This window comes from Anas platyrhynchos, chromosome 18 (assembly GCF_047663525.1).
Source record: "Anas platyrhynchos isolate ZD024472 breed Pekin duck chromosome 18, IASCAAS_PekinDuck_T2T, whole genome shotgun sequence".
In the NCBI taxonomy this organism is placed as follows: Eukaryota; Metazoa; Chordata; class Aves; order Anseriformes; family Anatidae; genus Anas; species Anas platyrhynchos.
Genome location: NC_092604.1, coordinates 9,901,678 through 9,919,964, shown reverse-complemented (window position 1 = coordinate 9,919,964; position 18,287 = coordinate 9,901,678). Strand labels below are relative to the sequence as shown.

The following is an 18,287-nucleotide window of genomic DNA, read 5'->3' as shown; positions in this document are numbered from 1 at the left end:
CAACAGCTGATGCCCCAGGTCACCAAAAGAAAGAGAACGACTTCGGTCTGCTTTGTAGGAGACACAAATCACCTCGCACAGACGCAACCTTGACAGTAAAGCTGTAATAATTCCCGTGCCTGTAATAATTTTCCTATCTGTAGTTAGCATGATTTCTAGAATGAGAGGGCTCGCAGTGCTTCCCCAGCCTAGCAGCTGATCGAACTTACTGGAAAACACCTGCCTGCAAGACTGGGCATACCTGTCCCTCAGCTGTTCATGTGCCACTGCTGGCACAAGAGCCTAGCCTTTCAGAAGTGCCACTGACCTCGCCTTCCTCCTCCGGGAGCTCAAATCCAACATCCTTTGCTCCCATCCCTCTCTGAAGCATCCTCGCATCTCTAAATTTGCAACTGAATCCGGCTGATTCTAAAGCATTTCTGAGATGCCGTTTGATGGAAGTTTTAAATGGGATCAGATCTCATTCGGGGCACATTTGTATCTGTAAAATATCTTTCAAAAATCTGTGAAAAAGCACACAGGTCTGCCTGAGTAGCTCTGACAAAAGATTAGCTCCTGCTGCAATATTTTAGTGTGGAAGAGGGAGAAAGACACTCAGGAGCACAGGAAGACTACTGCAAAACCCCAGAACTATCGTGTACATAATAAATGGAAATCAAATAACTTTAATCTACGTACCTGCAGACTGGAGCAACAGTTGTAGTTAAGTGTCACAGGAAGAACTAACTAGGGCCTTCTTGCAAATATGCTGTCAAGCACAACACCCTCTGATCATTCACCCCACCCTGATAAATGTGCACTTGTCATTTTCTGTAAGTTTGGTCATTAGGAGGCAATCATTCAGCTTCTGCTAGCATTTTCCTTGTACAGCTGAACTGCATGGATGGCTTCAGTGAGAGCTATAAATGCAGTGATCCCAGCGCAGTATTTGCACATCACGAAGCTGGTTCCCATGCTAGCTCCAAGGCAAACCCCCTGTTCACCTGTAAATGGAGAGACACAGACCAGCCTGCTTCAAACAGGATGCAGCCGTGCGAATGTGTCGGCAGGAAGGAGTCGCTTTGCACCTGCCTTTTGCTCCTTTTTTCAGATTTCCTCCAGTATTTTAAATTTTGCTTAGAAATGGAGCTGACGCAGCTGCCCCTTCCCACAGAATGACATCCCTCCTCCAGAAAATAGAATAAAGAAGAAAAAAAAAAAAACCAACAGAGTGCAGGAAAGCTCAGCTGGTACATTTCAATCCCAACCGGCAACACCTGCTGTCCCTGTCCTGTGACCCCACACGGGGCTGCCAGCAGACAACCTGTCCGTGTCCCGCAGCTCTGCCAGCTCCCGCAGAGCTCTGCCAAGGCTGCTGCAATCCTGACCTTCGGCACCCCTGCTGTGTGCTCCTTGCTCCTCTTCCTCCCCCAGCCACCTTCCTGGCTTCCCAGCACTGCACCAAGATGACAATCACCATCCTTGCTGGTTTAAACCATTCCTCTTGGAATGGGGTCTTGGTACAGAAAATACAGAATTACTGAAATAGTAAGTGTTTTGGAGTACCTGCAATTCCGTTGACTCGGGTATTCCCATTAATACCTGCACCCCAAAAATGCATTTAGATATTTAAACAACTTCAGAGGGTAAGTTCCGAGATATTTCTATAGCAGCAAAAGTGAACTAAGGATCCAGACTCCTTGGAGAACGGTGGAGGACAAGAGCTTCAGGGAAAAGGCCACATTCTGAGAGCTCATCAACTGATTAGGACAAAAGCCAAGAACTTGGGCTTGGCAGTCCTGGTATAATGCAGCTGAAATTGCTCAATTGAGACCAAGCCTTCATGCAGTTACCTACAAAAACGGCGCTACACTTGGTGCTCAGATCCGAAGACAGGGATCAAGAGCTGAGTTCCTGGGCTCAGCAGCCTGTTTGGCAGTAGGGACTTGGGAAGTGTTGGTGAAAAGGGTAACACATTAGATACTTGCGTAAAATCGAATTACTGTAATTCAAGGTAGGAAGCCTGAATGCTGCTGAGAGCCTTAACTCAATCTGTAAGGGAATAATGAAGAGCTCTTTTATCTCGGCTCTTTATTAGGCTAATGCATCCCATTGCCAGGGCAGCTCCCGTGCCCTGCTTGTTACTACTCGTCTGAGGCGGGCGAGCATGTCTCTGCCTCTGCTTTGTCTTCATCTCCGTTTTTAGGTGAAGCAAAAAACAGTTGGGATGGTGAAATACAAACCTGGCTCAGAAGTAGGGACTGCAGAGAGTAAATGAAAATAGGCATCGTTAAACTGCTGCCCATCTTCAGCAGGATACTAAGGCAGCGGGACCGCTCCTGAGGCTGCTGTTTGCCAAGGGTCTTCTCTCTCCCCTCCCCTCCCTGGTGTGGTTTTTAACAAGGCAGAAATTTAAAAAGCAGATGGGAAATTACATCACCGGCTCAGATCGGGCCGCACGCCCTGCAGCGGCTCTGTGAAGAGGGAGGGGATGGGGGCTGCAACCTCACCCCTCAGCAGCCGGGTGGAGTGACACGGTCTGAAAGCAGCACCCGGGAGAGAAGGGAGGAGTGAGACACAGAGAACCTCTCCCACCACAGCACCATGCCCAGCTTATGTCAGTTCTGAACCAAGGCAGAAACTATTTGAAAGGGGAGAAAGAAAAAAAATAATAAAAACAACCAACGACTGACTGTGGCTACTGCGGCTAGGAACACCTTCCCTGCAGTGCCTCGGCTGTTGTTTCTGGAGGACCTGAAGCTGCTCGGGGATCGGTGGCGTACACCAGCTCTGCCCAAATGGTAAAACTCACAGGTACTGCTCACGCTGTGCCAGGTGGCTGCTAACGGTGCTGGGGGAGCTCCGCAGCCGGCAGGAGCAGCTGCTGGTCCAGGAAGCAGGGAGAAAATAGGCAGCAAACCATTTGGTGTCACGAGAACACCCGTGGACCTGCAGTTCCTGGGGTCTGCAAGGAATTCCTAGAAGATTGTGAGCAGTAAGGTGCATCTGCAATAGAGATAAGGCACAGCAGTGTCTGATGAAGAGAACCCCCCAAGGTTGTGGTGCTGTCAGCAGGCTGCGCTACAACCAGCCCCGCGCAGCAGCGACAGAGCCACGTGCATAGGCAAGAGCCAAAATAATGGAAATTTTAAAGTTACATCACACGTCAGTGCAGAAGTCAAGGTCAAAGAAGCCAGTCTTTGTCACCTCTGGGAGGAGAGCTGTTTTTCAGAGCTCCCATTACACGCTGGCTCAGCCCAGAATGCCCCCAGCACGGCTCCTGCAGTTAAGTACCAGCTGCTTGCGGGGCACCAGGCTGCATTTTGTTCCCAGTGACAGGGAAGGAAACATAAATAAGTGCCTCGCCACCAGTCTGCAAGATGGCTGGGGGGAGGATCTTGCTATTTCTGACTCCAGGCTCTTTGAGGCAGAAGCTGTTCCCTGTCTGTGCCTTGTACAGCAGGAGCGCGAGCGGTGCTCAAGCAGAAGGCTGGAGTCATTTGCCCTTAGCACAGTAGCATGTACAGCACAGTAAAAGCACAATTCATGCCAGTCTAAAAGGCTTACCACTCCCCTGTTTAAATTATAGAGAAGTCAACTCTTGGAGGTCCCTCTGAGCATAGCTCCCAGCAGTACACATGGTGGACTCGAGCTGGATTTGCTGTTCATTATTAATAGACCATCAAAGTCTCTGCTGCAACATTTCCTGCCAACCACCAAAGGATGACCCACAACAAAGGGACTAAAACCAAGTCGCATTTGTGACAGCTCTAGATCTTTACTAAATTCATGCATCTCTTCCAGGATTCCAGGATTTTGTTGGGGCTGTGCAAGCAGCACCGCCTCATCTGTGTGATTACACAGAATATCTACAGAAATCAGCCTCTGGGCCCCCAACCCTGGGTGCTACTATACGGCCTGAGTAATGTTTCCTCGCCCTTTTTATGTTGAAAATAAAAGTAAAACTAACAACCACAGATCTGTGGTGTGATAATCGGCGAAGGAAAGGCAATGTAAAACAAGTTTAGTGTCACATGAATGCAGCTAAAAACCTGCAGCAGGCAGGTATCACCCAGGCACCACTACAAGCTCTGCACCAAGGAGGCTTTATCAGGCCAGCAGAGCTGTCAACACATTAGATAACAGCTTCTGCTTTTCCTAACAATGCAATCTGATCAATCCCCCGAGCTCCTGATAGTGCCAGATGACAGTTAGCTCTGTTCTAACATCAAAGAAAATTCACGTACGAGGCCTTGCTATTGAGGTTAAAAGTGTGCGCGGGCAATAAAGGAGAAGAGAGCTTTTAAAATCGGTTTTAAAGTAACCCCTTGACATCTTATATGATAAGAGAAAACAAAGACATGGGGCTTAGAGAGAAAAGCAAACAGCCCAGGTCTCTCTTTCAACTGTCAAACTGCCTTTTAGCCACGGCCCATCCCGGCGCCTCTCCCCACTAAAGCTGTCTACGTGTACAGAGGCGCGTGGCCCTGCGTCCATCCCTGCCTGCCTGATGTCAAACCATCCTGGCCCAGCCCTCGGTATTCACATGCAGAGCCCACACGGCCTGACCCTACGGCGAGGAGGTTCCGTACCCATCCCCTTGCAGCTGATGCTGCATGCAAGTATTTAGAGCAGCAGGAACCGTAACAAGCAGCCCTGGCTGTGCACCGTGCCAGCATTTATTTCCTTTCTGTCGTTTGCAAACCAGCATCTCAGCTCCTTTTTACTTGCTTTCTGGGTCTTTTAACTGTTTGCTTACCAGAGAGAGACAGAAGAGCTTCTCTGTATATTGGGACACTCAACTACAAGCAGACTACTACAACCTGACCATCACTTTCAGGTGGATCAGGCCTTGTGATCTGATTAAGATCCCAGGTTTGTCCATGGAGCAGTCACTTAAACATCCTGTAGATGCTTTAAGCCAATGCACTTTTCATTTCTTTTTTATTTTTTCTTTTAAAAAAGTGCCTCTCACAGTAAGCTACAAAGGAACGGACAAACCACGGATGCTGTAGCATAGCACACCAATCTCACTTCCACCTTATTCCCAGTGAAAAGGCTATTAACTGCAGAAATGAACCAGAAGGCAAGTTCAGTGCTTTTCCATCAGCTCTTCACTTGGGCTGCAAACCATACAGCTTAACACTGCTGATCCAGAAGTTGCACACCCGACCTTCTGATGCAGTGTACAACTGCACAGCTAGCCAGTGACCAGTAAAATAACATCCACTGGATCCCCCTGTATAGTCCACCACTGCCTTGTCAGATCAGTATGGCTGCTTTTCTGGCAAGAGGTTTCACATTTTTGTGGCCATGAACTAACAAAATTAGAATAAGGTCACGAGCTTGAGCTGCAGTCGGCACTGGTGTGCCAGGAGCCTGGCTGGGGATGGCAAGTCTTTGCGTTTAGAGGCTGCTCATTTTAATGATGTGGGAAACTCTTAGGCGTCCAAAGGAAATGAAATCCTGTAGCAGAACAGCAGTGTTGGACACGAGGTTAACAGGGTTGTCTTGCACAGCTATGTGGGTGACTATGTTCTTATTGCCAAATAACTGCACTGGCAGTGCTCAGTTTTGGACAGAAAAGCAGCCCTTTCTCTGAGCTCTTGGAGGGTACCCAATTCTTTTCTGCACTGGGAAAACATTTATAAAATGGGGGAAGGAATGGACATAAAAAGGGAAGACAAACCAGGAAGATTTGGAAGACAGAGTGTCTCAGAGCTTCACACGTAAGTAATGAAGACAATCTTCATTACTTCAAAGCAGAAGTAATGAAGATGCTGTGTGTTGCCATCTCCTCTGGGCCTGGACCATTCCAGGCTCAGTCATTCCCTGTCCACCAAAGACTGGCACTTCCCTGCCATGCCTGTGACACTGACCATGAGCGATTTTGACACTTATCCCCATGTAAGCAAGGGCTTGGGGTCACCATTACTTAGTGGTCATCAGAAACTGCAAGAAAAGGGAAAGGTAAAAATAAAAGTAATACCCAAACACAAGAACTTGCTTACTGTGTTTGTTTTTCTTCTCCGGCAGAGGTGGTGGCTTCTCTGGGTCACTGTTAGAAAAGTCAGCCATTAATTCGACGGGTGCTGAAGAGTTTCCTTGCTGGAAGGGCAAAACAGCAGCAAGTGGTGTGAAGGGTATTGATGCGACAGACCCTGCGTTCTGCATGTCGTCCTCTGAGATGTTATCATATTGTGAAGGGTGTCTTTCATACGAGATCCTGCAGCCTGAGTTATCTGAAGTCTGAGAGGCTGCGCTCCTCCTCTTCTTTTCTGGTAAAGCTGGAGGAGTCTCTGTTGGCTGCGCAGCTCCCGAGAGGCTGTAAAATTCCAGCGGAGGAGAGCTGCCCTGTGGGAGCTGGAAAGTATGTCCATGGAAAGGGGAGCCAGACTCGCCCAGGGACTCTGGCAAGGGGCTGAGGATACCTGGCACCTGCTGAGGTATCTGATCAGCATTCGAGAGGTCCTGCTGCAGGAATTCATAGTCCGGGTCATAGTGATCGGATTGATCTGGTTAAACAGGGAGGAAAGGAGAATCATCCATTAGTTTCTCTCTGTTACTGTTCAGCCCATCCCATTCCATCAGTTAATTAAGCTGTTCACTTAATCAGAGCGCACTATTCACTTAATCTCCTTGCAACGGGGACCATCTTGCTACACCTTCAGTAAAGTCCAGACTAAACAAAACTCTTACCTTATTTCTTCATGCTAGCAAACAAACAACATGAATTCAATATGTAGGTCACTGCAGACATCACTATATTTCATATTTACATTTTTTTTTATTTCCTAGAAGTCTACCAGGGCTGCTACTTCCTGATGTCTGCAGGCAAGGTTGAAATCAACCAAACATTCCCCTTGAGAGCTGAATTGAGTTTGAACACAATCATCTATAGCTAGGGAACACATTCCCCTGGGCTTTTTCCTATCCAACGGGATGTAATTCTGCATAGAACCGCCTGCAGTAACCGCAGGCTGACAGTTACAAGCACAATCTATTTACTGCGTCATGGCTATGACAGCTCCCAAACGGGAGCCCTGGCCACGTCCCTGCTTACCTAACGTTTCACAGCTTGTGTTGCGAGAGCACTGACCGCTGTCACGGTCCAGAGAAGAGAGCTGCTCGTCGGACTTGCTGAGTTTGCCGATGCTGCTGCACGGTGAGAGGCGAGGAGATTCCCCCCCATAGGAGTGGCTGCCACCTGACAACCTTCTCTGGGCATAGCAGTCAACATCAAAATCCTGAGGCAGAGCAAAAAACAAAACAAAACAACAAATCATCAGCATTCCTGGCGGCTTGCTAGGTTAAGGACCAACCCAAGGAACAAACACCTGACAGCTGTGGTAAGAAAACCAGGATGGGAGAGGATCAGTGCTGCTCGCCCTCCCTATTTAGACACCAGAACCCCAGAAAAACTCTGATTAAAGGGCACGTGGCAGAGCAAGCCTGTGTAGGGAGCTCTGCGTGCATTTGCAGGGTGTGCTGTGATCCACAGAGGACATCACCAGCTGCTGAGGTGAGTTCCTCACCACCACACACAGCTGACGGCTGTTCATCAAGGCACCGATACGAGGTAACTGGATGGCAAGAATTCTCATTAAATAACGGGCTTCATCAAATATTTGGTTAGTTTTTGTGTATGCAAAGGGTAAATAAGAGATAGTGGGATGCAGCTAACGTCAGCTCTCTGTGCCTGTGACTACATTTCTATTTCAGAAATTACCTCAGGCCAACCTCTCAGGTATTCCCACCCCTGCAAACCAGTGTAAGTGTGATCGTACCAGTAACTGAGGCACTGCCACGGCTTTAGCTGGGTCAGCCAGCTGGCAGCAGAGGCTCCCCTCCCTAAGCCAGAGCTGAGGAGGACAAGATTTGATTTTGCTGCACTTTTAACATGATTCAAGCCCTCACTGCTGAGTCAATCAGTTTCTGAAGGTGTGAAGCAAAATGATTCATTTACAATCCTGTAAACCCCACATTAGCATAAGCGATAGGCTATGACTAACACACACAGCCCCAAGTTTTCCATGCTTCTACCAGAAAATTTGCAAATCTCCTCAAAGCACCTGTAGCTGTCAGAGCAGATGCTTACACTACTGCTTAGGTTAAAAGATGTCTTAAATTGAGACTGGATGGATACAGACCTCTGATGTCAATCTGCTACAGGATCCCTGGCCTGTAAGTAAGCCTTGGTAATATCTTTACAAGATATTGTAAAGATATCAGGTTGGTTCAGCCAACCGCCCTACACCCTGGTCTATTTGACACAGCACCACTCTACCTTTCTGATTTTCACATTCTGCTACACCTCAAGGCAACGAAGTTTGTAGAAATTCATTATTCAAGTATATCAGCAACGTAAAAAAAAAACTCAGCTCCTTCCCATGATTTCCTACATCGACGTTCCTGCCACTAAAGCTCCCGTTGCAGCACTCCTCAGTACGGGGCTGCCTGGGACGAGCAGGGGCGTGTTGGGAACCGCACGGCTGCAGGACCCAGCATTTCTCTGAGCTTCTGCTCCGCTCCGCAGCACGTCCCCCTTGGCTTTCGCAAAGGGGTGATGCCATTACCTGTCTGTTGATTCCAACGGGTAAACTGGACCCACTGGTGGCTCGACTCATGGGGGCCACAACTGCCACTCTGGTTGGGGAAGGTGCTGATTGCCGCTTTTTAGGGGGCAAGGCTGGAGGAGGGCTGCAAGACATAAGACACAATTGATGCTTTCATTACTCGACCATCAGAAAGACTTTCAGAGGCTTCAGGAGCTGGCTTTGCAGAAAGCCTTTGCCTTGCTAGGCTCAAACCTCACAGTTTCTTGTCCAAAGCTGGCCAGAAGCTATTCAACAAAGTGGTGACAAACACCGATTTAAGAACACTCTCACAGGGAAGGTCCTGTGCAGTGATTTATTTTTTTAAGCTTGGAAAAGAGTTAGCATTTCAAAAACAAAAATAATTGCCGTTTGAAAAATTATTTTTAATGAAGCCAATTAGCACAGCAATTATTTTTAAATGAAAGCGGTGGAAGTCCAAATGAAATGTTTTGGTTGACCTGAACAAGCTTTCATTTCGCACAAGTCTCTTCTTCCTCCTCCTCAAACCTTCCAGGTTTGAAAGGGGTTCAAAGTTGCAAAAATTTACAGGTCAGGAAAATTCCCTGTCTGCCTTTTTCCACTCCTGGTGAACTTGAGGCAACAGGTCAGTCAGTACTGCCATGCATATATGCGGCATGGGCCCACGTTTTGGCATTAATCGGTGTGGATACACACATTATTAAACACCCACTAGTAGTAACCAGTGAGATTTCAACCACTGTACATTTAGGTTTTGCTTCTAATGACAAATAATTCTGGCAGTTAGCAAACCTACGAGGTTCCCAAGAGCACACACATTCTGTTCCTGGATCATAACGGGAAATTTTTATAATATAACCCATGAGAATTCATAACACATTGAAATGGGATTTTTTTTTTCTGCTAACCACAGCCCTCAATGCTGCATTTTCAAATTAGCACACAACATGCATTTTCACACCATCCATTAGCACCAGTACTAGAGAAGAAAAACATCATACACACACACACCAAAAAGCTGTAAATTGGGGGTTTTCTTTTCCGTCCCAAAATAGAACGTAGAAACTTTCATGTGGTTACTCGCAGAACAGGGTAAGAACAGCAGAGTAAAAGATTTTTTTCACACAGTAGTGACTCCTTTCACTCTTAGGCTGATAACCAACGCAGAACCCCCTGGATGTGCAGGACAGGCTGGTAATTTCCAGCCGAGGTTAAGAGAACATTTCCCACTGGATATAAAAGCACACACCACAACTAAAACTGCACAGGAAACTGCTGCGCAGTGCTGTGCAGAACACGGTGTGTATTTACATGGCTTTAAATAAAAGATTTAATGCATTTAGGCAATGCCTCTTGTCTGAGAGGCTCAAGCATTATTATCCTCACATAAAAAAAAAAAGGAAAGAAAGCAAGGAAAACACAATGAAGGATACTGCTCAAAACAAGACAAAGAACATAAAGTCATGAACAGACTGCAGGAGCTAGGAAGAATTACCATGGAGGACTGGAAATGCAGAGGCATTACTAACACTCACAATGACCTCTCATACACATTTTGACAAGAATATTAAAAAAAAAACAAGAGGCTGGTAAGAGGCACTGCTAGTTGGCCAGCATTACCTGTTTTCTGCCACACGAATGCAAGGCAGAGGGGGTTTAGGAGGTGCAACCTCTTCATCCATGGAGTCAGTCAGTAGCTCATTTGACTGAGTCATATTGGTTGTTTTGTTTAGGATCTCCATTTCTCGGTCTGTAAGGGGAAGTTCTGATGGGCTGTAACAAGCAAAATACAGATTGTAGATCATAAAACACCGCTGGAATGCAGCATGCTGACAGATTAATGCGTACTTTAAATCATATGCAATGAGAGAAACCTACAGCAGAAGGCAGAATTCGCATCTGCAAGTAGAATTAGATGTATGTACAGAATACAATGTGCATACCATGGCCAAGTGATGCTTCATTGCCAGATTTTGGTAACTTCCCTATTACAGCATATTGTTCTTTCAAGTTGTCCCACTGTAATGCATAAGACTACGTAAAAAGCACTATGCTATCCGTGTGAAAAATATTGGAGTGCTTTAATCCAATTATCAGTAGCCAGAAATAATCCCAGGTACTGCATTAGATTACATGCATGAAACATGTTTGTCAGTGACCCACCTGTCAGATTTACATGCTGGTAAACTGGGTTTAACTGGGCTGGTGGGAGAGGGATGCTCCTGCTTTTCAATCGTGAGTCTGACCAGCTCCTGATGGGTGGAGGGGAGAGAAGAAAAAGGCAAGAATTATTACACACGTAACGCTGCACTCAAACCTTCTAGGACAAAAAGGGATGCCACTGCAATGCACTCTTGGTTACCCAGGTATGGATTAACATTGGCATGGACACCAAGAGAGCTGTGAGCTGGGTGTAAATCTGATACCACAAATGAGGTGGTGCAGGGAACAGCCTGCACCCAGCAGCAGTTAAGCCATATTTAAGCATTTTAGCCACAAATCGTGGCCTTATGGGGATTCTGCACAAAGCCACATACGTGTCATTTTGCTGTGCTTCCTCTTTCCTCTGTCATCACAAGCGTGTTTCCCACAATACTCTAGACAATGGCAAGCTGACTTTACATAAAGCACAGAAATACCTTCTGCAGTTGAGTATTTCATTTACCCAGTAAAAGAGTTAACTAATTGCTTTATATTCCATAAACAAGTCTTTCATGCATTCATTAAAAAAAAAATAAAAGGTTTTCTGTAAGATGCCCAACAACAAATTAAATAGTGAACACCTTTACTAAAAGGCCAGCTTCCCCCAAAGCCAACTTTTAACATGCTAGCAGTGGAAGTCTCAGTAATTCAGGGAACTATCACAGTGTATCTGCTATAGACAGATAAGGCTGCGGATAAAGAGATAAGGGCTGATAATCCTGAACTACCGGTCTGTCAGCAGTCAAAACCACAATCACTCACAGCAGAAGGATGGAGAGAGCATTTTACAGGTGTTTGAGGCCAACAAAGAGATCTGCTGCTCACAGATACAAACACGTGCCCTCTTACAGCTAGGCTGGGTAACTGGCAGTGCCTCCTGACAGTACTGGCTTCCCAGCATATTATGCAAAGGAAATTTTATGGGATCGATTTTTTATTCCGTATATTTTTTAAAGCAGCCTGAAGTACAGTGTCATCATTCCGTTATCATCGTCACATCCACGCCTGTTGAGATCAGAAACTGTCACTGCCTCTTCCTTCTGAGGAATGAGAATATTCTAGCCCACGTATTTCTGTTTAAGGCTCTATTTAAAGCTGAACAAGACAGCAGATGTACAACAACAGGAACAAAGCACTGCCCTGGATGTGCGAGGGATGGAAAGCACAGGCCATTTCAAGCGTATACCACAACTGATTTGGGTTTAGACATCACACTCACAATCTTGGTGGGAGCTTGGGCACAGAAATAATTTACACCGTGTCCCCCCAGCACACAACAAAATGCTCAGCTGTAAAGAAGCTGTCTTGGAAAATCCCCCACACATTGGGGAGGAAGAGAGCACCCAAATGTCCATTTGGGCTAAGGCTATGAAGCTGTTCCCATCTGGGGCAGACAGAGAAGAGCCCTGGCCAGGAACAGCATTTTCTGAGAAGCCTCGATAAGAAAAAGCCCAGCACCAAGCTGACCACAGCTGAGCACCTCGCCAACACCACCTCCAACAGGGCCACATCTGCCAACAGGTAAATACCATGCAAAGAGGGACACAACACCGTCAGGGCTTCTGATAACCTATAAATGTCCCTGTGGTAAGGTACATCGCACACTACATAGAAAAGTAAAGTCAGTAAGGCTCTTTTATCACAGAAGAACCACACAAGCAAAGCGGACACTGAATTGACCTCAGATTTCTCTGATGAATGTCCCCAGGTCCCCAGCTCTCACAGGGGAAACTGATTTTTGAAGATGGACTTTCCACTGTTTCATTCTCTCTTTCAGAATGATCTTTAATCAAAAACTTGCTGTTCCTTTTAGACTTCCAAATTCCCCAATAAAGCTTACAGAGCATCACAGGAAAGGGAGCCTACAATCCCCAAACAAGGCTTTTCTGTGAATTGTGCAATTTGGAAACCCGAGTGACACCGCTTGATGCCTCCGGCTCTGAGTCAGTGTCAGGAGTGAGCAGTTACCCAGGGGATTGCCACCTCCTGCCTTTGGGACAAACCCCCACTGCCGAAGAGGTTTCTGGAGACTTCCCTGGGCTCAAACCGACCCTGCAGGACCACCAGGTGCTCCCGAGCAAGAGCAGCCACACAGTGCGTGATAAGGGAAATAAAACACACGGGGAGATTCAGACCTAAAACCAAAACACTCTGTAGATGTTCCTGGCCACAGAAAGGGCTATGGAAGGAAAAATGCCACCATCATTTGTCATCGTTACTAACACCCAGGGCCGAAGGGCTCGGGAAGCTTCCCTGTTACACCGGCTGCTGTGGCTGCACGCCTGCCCGCCACATGGGAGCGTGTGTTACAACGTGAAACAGGCACGTTTGGCTCTAAAGTGTCTGTAGAATTATCAGCACATGGCTGCTGTGGAGACGAACAAATAATAAAACCCCACACCAGAGACACTGAGACAACAAATGACTGACAACACCTGAGGGGACCACTTCTTCCTCTAAACTCAGACAAATACCACCGGATTGCCCAGACCCCGGCTTTTTCTCCTCTCCCCTAGCCCCAGAAGAAGAATTGGTGTTTGGAAACCAAGCCAGGACCTTCAGCGTGCACACCGGGGTAATCAGCATGCGCCTGAGCCAGATGCACGTTGCGCTGTTGGTTATCAGCAAGCAGAGATACCTGCAGCAGTAATTAGAGCTAATTAAAGCCTCTCCACAAACTTACGCTACTTCAGCAAACTGGAAATTCCAAATGAGGCGCTTTTTAAAGAAGTTATGTAATCAAAACAAGGATTTTTTTTTTCCTGTTATACACAGCTAGCAAGGCGCTAAGACCTGAGATGAAAACAGCAAATAACACAAGTGAAGCAGAGACTCGTTCATGCTCAGTTCTGAAAGTAAAGGGGGAAGTAAGCACTGAAATGTGGAAGTGGAGCTGGTGTGAGCTGCCAGAAAAACAAGAAAAGCTCCCCACAGCAGAGAAGTGTCCAACTTCTCAGTTCTGCTTCCAGATACGAAGGCTGCCCTGGCCCTTCTAAAATAAGCCTCGCTCCTTGCTAGGCAGCAGGAGATGAGCTCGAGCCACTTCCAAACGCTGACCCAAGGATGGGCAGACACATCCACATCTGCCCAGACGGCCTCACATCTGCTCTAATCACGCTCCAAGCTGACCAGACACAAGCCAGCTCCAAGTGGACGGCCAAAATAACTTTTAGTCCAACGGCAAGAGGAGACTGCTACAGTCACGCTGCTCAGCAGGGCTTAACAGCTCAGGCGTAGCGGTGCACGGACCTCCCTGCATCACTTCCAGCAGATGTCCCAGAGCTTCCCCCTCCGACAGGCACGGTGCTTTGGCTGGGAAGCCACTGGAACCAGGTGCTTAAATCTTGCTTGAAGTGAAAGGACAGCCGGTGTCCGAGTCTGATGCAACGAGACCTCACCACTGTAGCCTGGATCCTGTGCTAACACGGGACCGTACAGGTTCATGAAGTGATAGCAGGGTGAATTGTCTCACTATGTACTGGGGTCCTGCAGTTCAGCTACCACGGTGCAGATTTTGACGTACTACAAATTGCTGCTGAATTCCAACGCTAACAGAAGCTGGGACGTGACGCTCAACTCTTCTTCTCCACCCTGCTGTGCAAATTTAACACTGGCTTTACCTTCCAAATCTGGAGCTTAAAGCTGAAGGGCATATTGTGCAAAATAATCCTGGAAAATCTGTCATCTTTTGGTGATGGAAATGTTTTGTTTGAAAGATGTTTGTTTTAATGGCTCAGCACGTCATACTAGGGTTTAGTAGCTGTGCTTAAGTAACGTTACAGAGATATTCAGAGTACGCAAACAACACACCAAGACTCCTGAAAACATGACAGGCAAAGCTTGGGAGATCCATTTGATTTTTACATTTAACTCTGGGTAATAGAAACTAAACTGAGTTTGAGTACAGTGAAAGATAATTGCTCCTGATATACCAATCCAATTGAAAAACCTGCTGCAGATCTTAAAAATCTACCCCAAATGTCCTACTGTGCTTCCTTTAAACATTCCTCTTTCAATTCAGCCCTGCGTAACCTTCTCTACAGTGTTCAGAATTTCAGATTTCTAGGAGATATGATGGTTTCTCCACCAGTGTCCTGAGCCCGTGTCAAGCAAACTTTTAACTGCAGTGCCAGGACAGCTGAACGCACAACTTCTGTGGCCATCAGCAGAGGGAAAACAGTAAAGAACAGCAAGAAAGCATGGGTACCAAAAACTTACTGGGAGGTAGAAGGGAAGCCAACAGATTTTCCTGGGTAGGGCAGGGAGGGAATACTACAAGCAGGTCTCACAAAGGATACAAAGGTTTCCGTTAAACGTTTCCATTAGTTATGCAAAATTAATCTCCAGAAAACTGAGCTTAGCTCATCACCGGTCCCACACCCTAATCCAACTGCTGAAAGTGGTGACGTATCACTGACAAATACCTTGAACCTTACGTTAAAAGATGAAGTTGGAATCTTTGATTCTCTGTAGGCACTGACAGGAAGCATTTCCGTTAAATTTTGTCTAGACATAAAATATACAAACTCTGACCTGTAATCTGCATGGGAGATGGGGAGAATGGCTTGCTGAAAAAATAATACAAAGCTCAATAAAGAATTATGGCTTCTTGCAAGCCATCCAAATGCCACGGTAAACATTTTAGAAGTGCACACTAATGGTGAAACCATTTATGCTAGTCTTTAAACAGCACACCAAGCAGGATCATTTCACTTACTGAGCTGTTGATCTGAAGTAAGTTTACTGAAGCCAAGAATAGATCTTACCTGCACTTAAAAACTTCAGATTTTCACCTAGATCTTTTCTAAAACACAAATAATGTATACTTTCTATAATGTACAGTACTTGTCTCACGTACCTTAACTCCATCCAGAACAGCTTTTATGACATCCTTAACTGTAGTCACCATCTCCTTGTCTTCCGAATTCACACCCTCCAGCATCACTTGATCAGACCAGCGAATGAGATTGGCCAGACTCTGGTACACACGGCTGTAGCAGGACGAGATGGCAGAACTGGACGGTATGGAAGGAAATAGACAAGAAAAATAAATAAAATGAAATTGTGGAGATAATACCAGAAGTTTCTACAAAGTGCTTGATTTAAAGTGTATTTCATACTGTTACAATTTTGATTGTGTCCTCTGTTGTTCTCTTTTTAACTCTGACATTCATCATTTGTGTTTAGCAGGTGACAAAGCCAGGGTTTCGACTCCGTTGCTGTTGCTCTCCTGTTCACCAGTACCAAATGAAACAACAGCATGAAAGTACAACCAACCCATTATCTGGGCTGCAAGTCAACACAGCAATGCTCAGAAAAATGCTCTTCCCCTTTTAATTTACACCTCCATCCTATGCCTTAACTTCAAAGGTAACTACTGTATCCTGTAGTTAAGTCTAATTGATATTATTTCAGCATTAACTATGCTTTTCTTCCTCCTTATTAACTCTCCCAAAAATGTCTTAGATAATTGAGAGATGACTATTCATTCTTTTACAAATCATTTTCTCACTGTTTATAATGCCTGAAAACATGTAATTAAAACTTGCTTCTTAACAGAAATTGAACTGAATGAATTTCAGGTCTGGAAGAGGAAGGGTGTTGCTTTGTTTTGCTTTTAATGAGAAACAGAACTGAAGCTATTGTTCTGAAGGAAAAAAAAAAAAAGAATTTTGGAAGGATGACAACTCCAAATAAAAGTTAACTGTAACAACAGTGCTTGCAGGCATTTTCCTGGCTATTCTGAAAACACTTACTTCATTGCTAAACAAGGTGTGCTAACAGGACTGCTGATGGCAATGCTTCAACAATTCTTTGTAAAGTTAAATCAATTTCAAACTGCATCAAAACCATAAAGAGATAAGAGAAGGTGCAATCTTGCCATCATTACTGATAAGAGTGTTCTGAACCTTCCCGTTTCTGTCTGGTATCCATTTTACACTGGCTTAACTCCAGTAATTTCATTATCTGTGAGAAGAGAATCAAGCCCACAAACTTCAATGAGATTATTGAGGTGAACCAGGTTTGCAGAACCAGGGATAAAACTATTGTCAAGTTACAACCAGAGGGATACAAACAATGGCAAGTGCTTTTCTGTTTGTTTGTTTTAAAAGCATGGTGCTTGCCAGTTGTTCTAATTTTAAACGGAATTATCTTCGTAGGAGATATTTCCCAAATAGGGCCCTCCCCCATCTCTTTCTATGGCTTTGATTTCTTTGCCATTAATCTTCAGCCTGCTTCCTCCTAAAGAGGCAGTAATTGAAAGCCCATTCTGTGCTAGATTTAATTACTTTTTTCCTTGATGCAAATGCTTCCCCTCAAGCAAAAAGAAGTCCAACAGTAATTGTAGGGCTTTCTTCCACACTGACACAAGCCTTGCTTGCTTTTCTTGAGGGGGATTTACCATCGAAAACCACCCCTTTATGTCCTGCCACGACTCAAAATAAAGTGTACAGGTAGGCATGAAAGGACATGGCTTTTTGAGAATGTCAAATCCCCTTTTAAGCTGTGAAGTCAAACAAGGCAGAACATACACACAGGATCCGTGCTGTAATGCATGCCATGTACAGAGCGTACAGACTGCTCCACTGACAACTAGCTACAAAAGTTCTGCTCATGGGCTAACTGAGGATATCCAATTGTCGAGGCTACACTACTAAGAGAGAGGTTGTAAGGGATTTGAAGAATAGAACCATCTGAAATATTGCTGCTGCTAAAGACCATGTAGTTGGTATTTATTTCCAAATATATTATTGGAAGAAAAGATCGCCCAGCAAACACCCAGTAGATACACAAATCAAAGCGAGTGACTACAAAGATGACATTTTCTATCTATCCTAAAAATATTTGCTGACATTTTACATGTTCTCCTGATGTAAGGGGAAAGTTTGTTCTTTTTTTTATTAAGTGAAAGCAGGTGCTTGTCAGAAATTTAATGACTGCGGGAAACCTGATAGCAAGGGAAGAAACTTCTGTCTGAACCCAGAAGCCTGGTGAATGCTCCAATTCTAACAGCTATTGCTCTTTGTACTTCTACAAACCTAACCTAAATGGCACGTCTCCTGTCCTAGCCACAGCTCTTAGTCGCCCATTGTGTCCTTCCATTTGTACTGTCACAGAAAACCAGGCCCTCTGCATTAGGACCAAAAAGCACTAAGCATCTGTTTATGAAATATCAACACCCTACAGCTTTTTATCAGCACCCTACATACTTTATGGTGTGGTCTTGACCATACCATAAACCTTTCCTGCATCAGAACTGAAATAAACATCTCAAACAAGAAATTTGGAGATGCTTACTGGGAAAACAAACGGGAACAGCGCAAAAACTGGCAGGATTCAGAAACCAAAAATCTGTGCATTTCTTGCTTAATTTTGTGCTTTTGTGTGCGTGTGCTAGTTCTGCTCATTCTTTATTATTCAGCAATGTTTGCTTGCTTTGTTTAAATCAATTGCTCCAGCATCTATGAACAGCAGCTGTATCTCCGTGGCTTGATGACTCCACAGATTCTTATAATGCACGCTGAGCTT

At 45.4% G+C, this 18,287-nt stretch overlaps 1 protein-coding gene across 12 annotated transcripts in view; it reads right to left on the bottom strand.

Annotated features, from left to right (window-relative positions):
• Positions 1-18,287, bottom strand: part of RAPGEF1 (Rap guanine nucleotide exchange factor 1) — an 87,242-nt gene that overhangs the window by 30,722 nt on the left and 38,233 nt on the right. For 11 of the 12 annotated variants that reach the window (XM_027471085.3, XM_027471084.3, XM_038188121.2 and 8 more), the window contains 6 exons: positions 15,616-15,772; positions 10,719-10,807; positions 10,176-10,328; positions 8,556-8,679; positions 7,043-7,226; positions 5,991-6,494 (listed from right to left, as the gene is read on the bottom strand). In XM_027471085.3, the coding sequence (XP_027326886.2) occupies positions 5,991-6,494; positions 7,043-7,226; positions 8,556-8,679; positions 10,176-10,328; positions 10,719-10,807; positions 15,616-15,772 (1,211 nt within the window). The remainder of the gene's footprint in view (positions 1-5,990; positions 6,495-7,042; positions 7,227-8,555; positions 8,680-10,175; positions 10,329-10,718; positions 10,808-15,615; positions 15,773-18,287) is intronic. The other variant, XM_038188120.2, reaches the window with a different exon arrangement.